Genomic DNA, 11,699 nt, shown 5'->3' on the forward strand with positions numbered 1-11,699 from the left:
GGGGGAGGGGGTGGGGTGCCGATTGCGGGCGAGGCGCTGGGCTAGCACCAGTCATCGTCGTCAGAGTCCGAGTGCCGGCTTCGCTTGCGGTGGGGAGGAGGCTGGGCCTGGCCCGAGTGCGGCCCGTGCGGGCCCCCGGCTCCAGGCCCACCCGGCTTGTACCCATTGGGCACGGGTGAGGGTAAAAGTCTGCCGCCACGGCCTATGGCGACGGCCTGCTCGAAGCTGAGCGGGCAGTATGCGGGCACCGATGGGTCCCGCGGGGGCGGTGGCAGCTGCGGCAGGGGGTAGTGCGTCGGCGACGCGTTCAGCTGCGGGAAGTTGATGGGCGCTGGCCGCAGCTGCAACGTTGATGGTTTGCTCGGAGTCGGCGGGAGGCGGCGCCCCTGCCCGCGGCGCGTCACGAGCACGGGGTAGCTATGCTGCTGCGGCCGCAGTGGCAGGGGCTGTGGAGGGTCCAGGCCACTGAGGCCGTGGTGGCCTCCGTGGTGGCCGCCGTGGGGGCCGAAGCCCGAGTGGGGTGCCGGTATCGCCCCGGAGGGCGGGCGCGGCAGGTGGTGCAGGTGGTGGTGGTGGTGTTGCCCCATGGAAGGCGCCATGCGGTGGTGAGCCCCGCCGCTCCCCCTCGCCCCCGCACCCGGACTGGGGGAGCGCGACCGCTGCTCCAAACTGGTGGTCCCGTAGCGGTGACCAAGCCCGTTGTTCCGTGGGCTGGGGCTGTGGGAGCGCGCGGGGCTGGGGGAGCGCGCGGGGCTGGTGGACGCTGACCAGGAGCCTGGCGGGGGGGAACACAACACTGGGGCCATTAGTCAGCAACAAGTATGAGGCATTTGTATTTGTTCCCTCCAATCGCAAATAATTATAATTTGCCGGTTTTAAAGTGAATTTGTTGTCTCAGGGAGACTCTGAATACACAAAGGGTGGACTTACACGGAGAAAAATACTTTGGTTGTAGTAACTAAAAGGTGCCCCCACACTGAACGCTTTCTGTGTGTCCGCGTCCACCCTGTATGCCTGGGTCCGCCCGGACATATGTCAGCCTTCGCCAACTTGTCGACAGCAAAAATTCCGGTGTCACGGAAAAAAATATGTTATCTATTCCAGCACAACGTTTGCTAGGACAACTAACGTGTTTGCTGTCAGCGTGACAAGCAAGGTGTTCGACCAGTACAACATATGTATTTGTTGAATATGCTTAATTCTTAGTTGTGAGAAACGAGAAAGTCTGTTTCTTGTAGCTAAATGCCCCTAAGCTCGTGTGACTAAATTTTCTTATCTGTGTTGGCTGAGGCATATTGTGTCCAGCAGCCAACAGCCACAACAAAATATGTATGGGGTGGGCCAACTAAAGATTAGCTCTACCAACCAATCCCTCGACAGCTACCGCGGCTTACCAGGAGTTTGCTTATGGCAGCTTACGTCTAGTCTGGTCAAGCGAATTTTACTAGCTGTTAGGGCTGAAGCCCAAACATCAAGGTTGTTTTTCCGAGTTCCCACTTGATGCTTGTTTTTCATCCCAGTTTCAACGCGCGCAGTGGCTCAGTGCCTCCAAGTCGGAGAGCAGCGCCGATGGGCGAGGGTTCAACACCCACTCGGGTCGGTTCTAATTCCTTGTTAAGGGCAGTAGAAGTGAGGAAGGACGCACCCTAAACAACGTAAATGGAACAACTCTGCAAAAATTTAAGTTTTAACACCTTATAAAAACTTTCTCCCGCATTAGTTTTTACAGCTGACGTGATTATCTGCTACAGTAAACATCGCTTGGCTCTCACAGACAGAGATTGGCTCTCACAGCTAACGCATTGCTTGTCACGCTGGCAGCTAACACATTAGCTATCACAGCTTACTTATTTTTTTCCGTGGTGGCGGACATCTGTCCGGGCGGATGGAGGTGGACACGGCGGACGCGGACACAGCGAAAGCGTTCAGTGTGGGGGCGCCTTAAATTGGTATTTAGTCTACCCCCTCAACCACAACCATTAGTCGTTTTCACGTGCTGGCTCAGCGTTTAGACGCACCATCCTAGCACATCGGATTATACAACAAAGCGTCCTATGGTAATACGTTTCATCATTTTAGTTGCAACAACGAAAATTTTCGGTCGTGGTGACCAAATGTTTTTCTCAGTGTAGAACGCTTGAAGGGTTGCTAATAATATCGATATCCCCTTTGCACGACACATCCGTAAAATTAACAAACATGTTAAGGTACAACAATGTCCATAAGTTTGTTCTGTGGACTAATAATTTTGTGATACTGACCTCTTGTTCTTGGATGATGCCTTCTATGTTCATGCTTGACAAAGTCAACCACATTTGAAACTGTATCACTAAATCCGATTTCATGATGATGAGGATGCCTGTAATGATGTCTACCGTGAGGCGAGGACGCCCGGCCGATAGGAGTTGGTGACCGTCCCCGATGCCTAAAGAGTAAAGGAGACAGAAATAAAAGTGAAACGTTATCATTGTTTGCTGCTACCATCCTATTAGTATGTCCTACTCACCTTAAACTAGGAGATCTAGACCTGGACCCTGTCCGATGCATTCCATAACTATCGGGATGCAGGTGCTGCTGGTCCACAAGAGATTCTTGGGACATCCGATGATCGCTTGCTTCTGTTCCCTGCAATTCATGATTTTCAGAATTAGACTTAACATAAAGTCGCTGACAAAGGTGCTTATACAAAATCTTGTGTTTCACTGGTGACAACAGATGTAGACAGAGCTGACAGCAGAGAGACATCACCAAATAACTTAACTCTACACAAAGTGCATAAAAAGTCCCCCCTTTTTCTCTAAGAGTGGGTGCCACAGGATTGGTGCAGGTTTCCTGCCATCAAATTTATTGAGAGCCAGAAAAGGCTATCATCAAGTAGACCATTCTTTTGAACAATAAGTGCAAGTGCTTAGCTCCTACCTAGAACTGTGCCCTAAGGGCAATTCTGTCTATAAGCTCCTAATAGTTGATTTTTTGCTACTGTTGGCTAAATGTGGCGAAAGTATTCTAGACTAATATGTTTATGGAGGTTTATGAATTACAGGAGGATAATGCTAAATAATAATGATCAAAAATGATCAAATTAATTAAAAGAAATCCTCATTCAATTTTAACCTATCCCCCCCCCTTGACAAAAGCTAATAAAAGGTTAAGAAATTTCGATTGGCAAAGTAGTGTCCCTTTTAATCTGTTTTGAGTGTTTTTAAAGCAGAACTCAGTCTAATTCAGCTTCTACTAAAATTCTACATTATTTTTTGTTCAAAGTGCGTCGAAAAAATTGCAGTTTCGTAAGTTAGTAATGGATCCATCTAGTTCAACATTGTATCATGAACTGGCTGCAATCAAGAAAGCCGTGTTCGTGTTTAGAATTTAGACAAATAGTTCTACAATAGAAATCTGAAAGAAGAAAGCAAAACTAATTCAACAGTAAAGAAACTATCAATTAATAAACCGCATGGAGTGCCAGCTTGGAAAATTAATAGCTTTAAGAAGAAATATTTTATCATAAAGTAAAGAGTTACACATGTTCTTCCAAGGAAATGGAAGTTGGAGTCTTTCTTTTAAAGCAGATAGTTGTGCTTAATTGTCATTGCACCAAATTCTCAATACATGCTAAGATTGAAAACGTGCAAAAGTTAGCGTGCAGAAGGTATAATTAGACAGAGACAGAGGAAAAGAAAAGAACATAGTGGGAAGTGGTGGAAAAAGTTTCCTGACCTAAATACCTCCAATAACTTTCAAACCTGTTCTGTTGTAACAAACAAATGCAGAGGAGGATTTTTCAGCAGTAATACACGAACTTCCACAATAGTGTTCTCTCTTAAAATTTAAACATCCGATGGTCTAGAACTAATTCAAATAGACCTATATTGTAAATGAGACTTTTAATCTAAATTGACAAACTATTCTAGGAGAGTACTTTGGTGGTCAAGTTTCCATGAATTCTGCTAGCTTATGGAGCACCAAGATTCGGATATATTCAATACACTTAAAAAACAAACAAATACAACTGAGAAATGTAATCTTGGAAAAATACGAAGATTTTGCGTAACTGCCCACCAAAGTATTACAAATTCATTTTTATGCCATTTTCTGGACACAGTGGTAATTACCAACAGTGAGCAAAAATAATATCATTTTCTACGACTACTTTATTTAGACTATGTAAAGATAATGAAACGGTTTGGATCAAGAGACGTATACCAATTATCTACTTTTGTTCTATTTTAGACATATCCACCTAGTAACGCCTAGTAGGTGTTTCATGACATGCACATTTTGTCGTTATACTTTACTGAAGACAGGACAGCGAGCAGGTTGTCTACGCGTGGAGGGCCATCAGCCAATCAGGCACCGCCCCAGTAGGCAAACCCATACGCACGCCTGTATGAGATTCAGTATAACTGCAAAACGAAGAGTCACAATATGAACTGCTTCCAAGTACAACATCATTTTCTAAATATGAGAGAACGTATGATAAGGCTACTTTTTCTCTTTGTAATCTATACCATTTATCGCACGCAATGCTCTAAACATACTAATAACTCACACAATTACAACAACTTCCAGTATCTGTGGTACCTAGGTTGTACGCTATGGTCTTCAGAACTGGAATCCAAGAGGTAAAGAGACCTACGAGCAAGAATCGATCTCACTACGATATTCCAGAAAAATAGAACCTCATCGCCCCGATTTAAAAAAAAAAGTCTGATCTCGGAAGCAGACAGGTAATACTGGACTTGAGAGGCATATTCATCGTCGAAAGAATGATCTGTATTAGGTGATCTCATTTTAATCAGATAAACTTACTTACTACGACATTCCTACGACAATTAGACCTCTACGACCCACTGCGAGATCAGACTCCTTTGAATCAGCGCTCCGAGACCTTCCTTTTCTTGATTGTTGCGGCGAGATCGTTTATTTCTCGTATGGCTCGTCGAAGTAACACTCCTGCTATACTAATCAGTTCGAGAAACAACTTGCCCTTAAAGTGAACTAAACTTCTGGACCATCTGAGGAAACCTAACTGTTTTGCATTTGACACCATTTGAAAACTACAATATTTTGTGTGATTAGATTATAAGTAACAAGTTCCTCCTTCATAAAAGATAGCCAAATGCTTACACAACGATAATCCTCAAACTTATCCTAAATTGATTTTCTTAACTGTAGCAGTTGCCATTGAACATTCCAGCACACCCTGGTTGGCACCATAAGACTCAAAAAAACTTGAATGTCGACTCACTTATTACGGAATTCAAGCAATTACTGTTCAGGTGAAAACTATTGCAATCTGCAGATCCACTCTTTTAGCAATTTTGATATTATTTAAAATAAATATTGGAAAGGTAATCTTGATATGAAAGGGATCAAAAGTTGAAATCGATATTTTAAACCATTCATTGAGACAGGTCACCTTTTTGTTCCTGAAACAAAGAAAAAAGACAAAGATGATTAGAGATATACAAACATGTGAACATTTGTATAATAAAAAAAATAGTCTCTAGGTGATTGCAGACAATAGTCACTACAAATAATAATAATGCAGATCAAACATGTAAGCGACAAAATAAAACTCATAACTGTTTACAATACCTGCAAAATAAATTTGCTTAAATTAAATGAAGCAGAAAAAAGACACAACTACAATGTAAAAAGCACCTGAACAAACACGTTTTCTACGGAGCATCTAAAAATAAACAAAAAACACTAGTAAAACTCAGAAAAATAAAATTCAAAAACAGTTGTAGCAGATTAGTTGCAAAGATACCAATACTGAAAGGGGTTGCACGAAATAAAAATTCAACTGATACAAAACGAGGAAGCAAAACACAATTAGTAAAAAGCCAAATCAAGCAGAAAAAATGAAAACTGACAAAAACAAACAGCGACAGTCAGGTATTCTCACCGGAAACTCTTCTTGCGGGGTGTGGCTCTCCGACCCAAAAGACTTATTTCCTCAGCATTCATGCCTGATGTTCCGTTGTGATCCAAGGATCCACTTCTGCTATTGCTCGGCCAGCCATGTCCAGTGAGGTTCAACCCCCGGGTCAGGTTAAACAACGTATTCCCTGGCTGAGTAGAAGGTGCATAACGGTGCAAATACAGATATCATCCGAAGGACAAATAATACAATCTAGGTTATAATTATTTGACAACATGTAAATGATGTTCTTTGAAAGTTATAAAACCCTATCCAGAGAGACTTTGTAGATGATAGAAGAACATGCAATTCAGAATTAGAGAGATTAAAAGCTACCTTTGTCTGATATGTCAGAGAAATTAAAAACTTACAACATATTAAAGTGAGACAGACAAGAAACAGACAGACTGCAAAAGCAGACTTGCATTTCAAGCAAAGCAGTTTAGATACGAAACTAATCAGCAGCATGCGAAGCCTTCAGAATTTAACGATATGAATGAAAATTCACAAACACACAGTTATGTAAAAAACCAAAAGTCCTTTCGTGTATTAGGGAAGATTCTTTCATAATAAAGAAGAAACGTTTTAAGTCCATCTACAGGTATTTTGTTGATTTAAACAGAAACAGAGGACAAACTGTATTGCCCCAACACATACAAAATAGAATGTATCTCTTATGAAACAGGGTGGTCCACAAACCCTTTCCTTTATTTTACTTACACTGTACCGCATGCAGGCGTGCGGGCTTGCCTGCCGTCGCTCACTGTAGCGGCTTCTGGCCCCGTGTGAGTGTGCAACCCAACCGCACGCCTGCATTTGATACAGTAAGCAAATTAAAGGAAAGGATCTGTGGACCAGCTTGTATAATAATAATTTAGATTGAAAAGTCTAAGATTTGAGATTATGAATTAAATACTCGAAAATTATACCACGCGTGCAACATGAAAAGCTATCAATAATTGTCAATCTACAACAGAAGCATGCAAAGTTGGTGCACTAGATAAGAAGGCTTGATCTAATTTTTGGTCTGACAGTCTATACCACTTTTTCGAAACCATTTTAGCAAGATAAGGTAAGTGAGGGGGGTAAGGTTATATTCTGCTCCCATCCTGTGTCAATAGTTCTACCAAGTACAATCAATAAACCATCACCAGGATTTTGAGAACCACACAACCCTTACACTAGAAGTTAGGTTTAAAAAGTCCAAAAGAATGTTGACATCATTTTTTTTCTCATAAAACGTAAAACAGAAAATTTTAAATTATGCTGCAAAAACCTCTTTATGAAAAACTGCACAAAGGCGTTTTTTTTCTTTGTGTTTTTTATCGATATAAGGAAGCCTCTCAACAATTGGAGTATTTTGAGCTATCACTCAAATAACAGTTAAAAGAAGAAAGAAAAACACACAAAAAAAAACCCACATGAAATGAGTGTGCCATTATTTTGAGATGAGTACAGAAGGGTTTGAAAATCGACGCGTCCTCTCAACGATGTCCTATATACGGAGACTCCGTGTCGTTTTCAAAATATCTTCTCTGGAAACTCAAGTGTCGAACAGTATGACAGTTTTAACTGTCATACCAATTGTACTGCAGTTTAAACTGTCATACCATTTGTGGTCTACAGTTTAAACTGTCATACCATTTGTGTTCTACAGTTCTTTGTGTAGGACACCGCGTGTCCAACAGCTACAATGACGCTTTTAACTGTCGGACACGTCGTGTACTACACTTATAACTGTAGACCACAAATGGTATGACAGTTTAAACTGTAGACCACACATGGTATGACAGTTTAAACTGCAGTACAATTGGTATGACAGTTTAAACTGTCATACTGTTCGACACTTGAGTTTCCAGAGAATTACCGGAGAAGCTTCGTTTTCACAATGTTCTATCTGCTTAGCAAATTCGATGGAGATAGAGCATTGCGAAAACGAAACTTTCTAGGTCGGTGATTTTGAAATCGACACCACACATGACCATGAGTCATTGGTGTAAGGACGCGTCGAATCGTGCTCTAGATTTGACATACAATCAGTTCATATCTGTTGAGCTAAAATTAAGTAGTCATAAAATCTACCAGGTTGTTTGATGAAAACATTTAAGATTGACAGGTACTTGTTGTTCCTAAAACCTAATTGATGTAACCAGTCACTAATTGCAGAAAGCCAATGGTGTTTGGCTAATATGATAGGAACACCTAGGCAAAACAACCTACACCTACATATATTCTATCAAAATCAAACCGACATAGTAAAAAAGTTTCTTGGTGTGCAGTTGAGGTTTAAGGTGCCCACAAATTACTGATGAGATCATACAGGAAAACTAAAGATCTAATCACGTACTGCGTTTCTTACACGTTTAGACAAAATGAGTAGTAAAACCAACACCAAGAAACGTGATTTCAATTTCGTTATCTTTGCCTACACAAGTGTTCCAACACATCTCACTCCAAATTAGTTTGAATATGCCTTTAATGTCGGCTTTCTCAGAGGATCATTGCAGGGAGGAAATTAATTGTATTTCCCATTCAACCATTCTTTACTATTCACATATTGGGTGATTTGTGTTGGCTTGTACCAGAGTGTACACACTTTTTTTTTTAAATACAAAGCTTGGAGAAAAAGATCTACAAAAAGGGATGAAAGAAAGAAAAATTATTTCTAATTAAGAATACTACCGCCTCATTTGAAGGACTATGACCACGAAAGCCCTGAAAACAAACACAGGTGTTATTGAGGGCCCTGGAGCATACCAGGGAAGTAACGCTGCATGCACAGCTGACAGTAGCCCTCATCTACAGCTCAGCTAAAATCTGGGATGTTCTGAAATGTTCTTTCAGAATTGACAAGTCAGCACTGGAAACAACATTCTCAGAGTAGTGGTTTCAAATTAAACGAAATACTGCGGAAATATTGATACAGCCATGGCTGCCAAAGGTTCTCAAGTATAAACACAAGGAGTTCACTCGCAGTCAGACGAAAGAACGCTAACACCAACAAAATCAGCCAACCATTGCACACAAAAACACATATATACACAGGTATCATATGAACTGCACAAAAAGCTGACACTGACTACAAGTTTATGGTAAAAAATAAATAAATTAGAATCCCTTTTTTTGGATCAACTGTAGGGACCTCACCAATTAACATGCACCCTTGGCTATATCTATCACACTGCAAGATAGACAACTGGTCTGAGCCATGCCCTACATAGTTACACGATCACGTCACAGTAGTTGATCTACCATTTTTTTTAAAGTTGCGGGGCTAGTAGGAGTCTGCACTTTGCCTCCACAATTTGATAGCAAATTCGTGAAGAAATAATATTGCCTCGTAAAATTCTGAAGGATTTTAATAGAGATGAGGGCCAAATCTAAGGAAACATGGACATTCTTAGTTCCCGAAAGTATGTAAATTTTTCAGAAATCTTGCAGAAGCTTGTGGCTATTGAAATGAATGAACGTAAATAAAATGTTTGCTTCAGGGCCGATAGAAATTTCAATGCAACAAGGTCAGTGGATTTCAACATAGGCAGCTAAAATAGGGGTAAACACATACATGCATACCAAAAGATAGATTTAGACAACAGAGTAAGAGAAAGACAGAAAAGAAAGTAAGTCTCACAGACTTTTAATCGAAAAAGTCAAGGTCTGTGACCAAACACTCAGGTGTATGTACCAATTTTCAAAGAAAATTCTAATATGATTAGGGGTTTGTAATGAACAGGCTCACAGATATTGTTAGGACTTATAAGAAATTAATTTGAAAAAAGAGAAGAGGTATTTATTGCTGTGATCCAAAGGGCGGGGAAAGGCGCACAAGTTATTGTTTTGATCTTAACAATTTTCTCTTGCTGTTCCAAAGATTATTTTGCCACCATAAAACAATAGTAAGTGTAATATTTACCTACTATGCAAATCTTAGTGCAGAACTGATCTGCAGTTGTGAGTGGCGAAATAAAGAGGTGTGCGGATCAGAAGATCAAAAAGTTAATCTTGAAGAACTGCAGGACTCACATGTTCAATATTGTATATGGAACACGGAGTTCTGCAGTTCTTAGTAGAAAACTTTCCTGCTTTGCAGGTGCAACTGGAGAACATTACCACTCGCAACAGCAGTGGAAAGTGGTATCCACTTACTACTATAGAACAGTTCAACTCTGAAATTTGCTGTGTTCGAAACGAGTAAACAGCACCAAAGGTAGGCTTAACACTATCACCTATTTAAGTCTTAACTTGTAGTACGTTAAGCTGAATATAGACATCCCTAACAGAGGGACGCAACACATTCGATTCATGGGAAGGTAATGAAAATAAGTATTATATATGACGTTGCTAATCTTAGAAGTGAAATCTTGCCAAAGGCATTTATTCGATTTATCATGTACCTTGTCTTTGATAAAACTTACTTGTTGTCCACTTCCGGCGCTGGTTTTCATCGCTCGCCAATTTTCAATGATGAGTAGAGAAACATACACCTTTCCCACAGTCATTTTGTTCCTACCTAGTTCTGAAAAGTAACATTTTAAGTAAACATTAACATTAACTCCATGAAATAAAACAGAACATATACATATGCTACTCCAACTATTACCTTCGCGCCTGGGAATAAGAAGATCCAACATCTTTTTTGCTTGCAAAGGCCAAATTTTTTGTATGGTTTGACGTAATTCTTCATCAGCTTGTTCCATTTCATCAGCTGTGTAAATAACAGAAATCAATTATTTTGTTTGCCAATTTTATTTAAGCTGGTTTCAATATTTCTCAAAGGATTGAAGTAAAATAAAATGTTTAAAAAAAGTGTCGTACCTGCACGAACTTTGATGTTCAGATTCTCTCTTATTAAAGCAAAAAGAGTTGTTGTGAATTGCACTCTTCCCTCAGCGTCCATAGGCATATTCATGCGAATTAATTTTTTATATGCTAATCGATTTGGACACTTGTTACCAAAGCCAAGAGGTGGATCCATATTCTTCAGCATATCATACATCTCAGAATACAAAATTCTTCCCCTGTCAATTATAGACGTAACTTAAAAATACTTCTACCACTGATAAGTCACGTTTCGTGAGATATGTACACTTACGTGGCATTTGGATCGTATTCAGCCCAAATTCGAACAAATTCGTCAAGATGATGAGCACCAAGAATTGATGAATCACGAGTCAAGTAATCAAAGTTGTCCATAATGACAGCAACGAATAAATTTAACATCTAAGAAGAGAAGTTAAAATGAGTTGTCTGCTGTTAATAGTATAAAGGTTGCCATTCAAGATTGTAAAAAGATAAATACTTACAAGAAAGGAGCAGAAAAATATAAAAGAAACAAAGTAAGCATAGGCAAGATTTGAGCCACAGGTTTCCCCTGTCTTTTTTGCTTTAGGGTCACATGGTTTGCCTTTAATACATGACAACATAATGTTTGGCCATGATTCACCGGTAGCGCACCTGCAGAAACCACATCAATCAGTATATTGTATCAATCAAAATATCAAAATTTATTGTCAAATGATGAGAAGGAAAGCTCGTAGGGATATAATTTATTGAGGAAATGGCTTCCTCTGGGTCAGTAGGATAGAAAGGTTATGCTATGCAGCCTTTTCAACGTGTAACAACGAAAGCAAGATCATCTAAACACCAAAGTGCATTTATATATGTATAAAGAGAGAGAGAGGTGAAGAGGAGAGAGAGAGAGAGAGACAGAGAGAGAGAGAGACAGAGAGAGAGAGAGACAGAGAGAGAGAGAGAGAGAGAGAAGTGAGAGGAG

The 11,699-nt window shown here is 40.4% G+C and overlaps 1 protein-coding gene across 25 annotated transcripts in view; it reads right to left on the reverse strand.

Moving 5' to 3' along the window:
- Nucleotides 1–6: 6 nt before the first annotated feature.
- The window catches only part of LOC113211476 (voltage-dependent calcium channel type A subunit alpha-1), a 201,110-nt gene continuing 189,417 nt past the window's right edge, over nucleotides 7–11,699 (reverse strand). For 20 of the 25 annotated variants that reach the window (XM_052272310.1, XM_052272301.1, XM_052272321.1 and 17 more), the window contains 9 exons: nucleotides 11,230–11,380; nucleotides 11,019–11,146; nucleotides 10,742–10,944; nucleotides 10,527–10,631; nucleotides 10,342–10,442; nucleotides 8,609–8,641; nucleotides 2,507–2,625; nucleotides 2,262–2,425; nucleotides 7–796 (listed from right to left, as the gene is read on the reverse strand). In XM_052272310.1, coding sequence (XP_052128270.1) covers nucleotides 42–796; nucleotides 2,262–2,425; nucleotides 2,507–2,625; nucleotides 8,609–8,641; nucleotides 10,342–10,442; nucleotides 10,527–10,631; nucleotides 10,742–10,944; nucleotides 11,019–11,146; nucleotides 11,230–11,380 — 1,759 coding nt within the window. In that variant the 3' untranslated portion in view covers nucleotides 7–41. Of the gene's footprint in view, nucleotides 797–2,261; nucleotides 2,426–2,506; nucleotides 2,626–5,248; nucleotides 5,430–5,911; nucleotides 6,079–8,608; nucleotides 8,642–10,341; nucleotides 10,443–10,526; nucleotides 10,632–10,741; nucleotides 10,945–11,018; nucleotides 11,147–11,229; nucleotides 11,381–11,699 lie in introns of those variants that run through there. The other 5 variants (XM_052272270.1, XM_052272326.1, XM_052272293.1 and 2 more) reach the window with 5 other exon arrangements.

Source organism: Frankliniella occidentalis, unplaced genomic scaffold (genome assembly GCF_000697945.3).
Source record: "Frankliniella occidentalis isolate FOCC.00 unplaced genomic scaffold, Focc_3.1 Scaffold6, whole genome shotgun sequence".
Classification (NCBI taxonomy): Eukaryota; Metazoa; Arthropoda; class Insecta; order Thysanoptera; family Thripidae; genus Frankliniella; species Frankliniella occidentalis.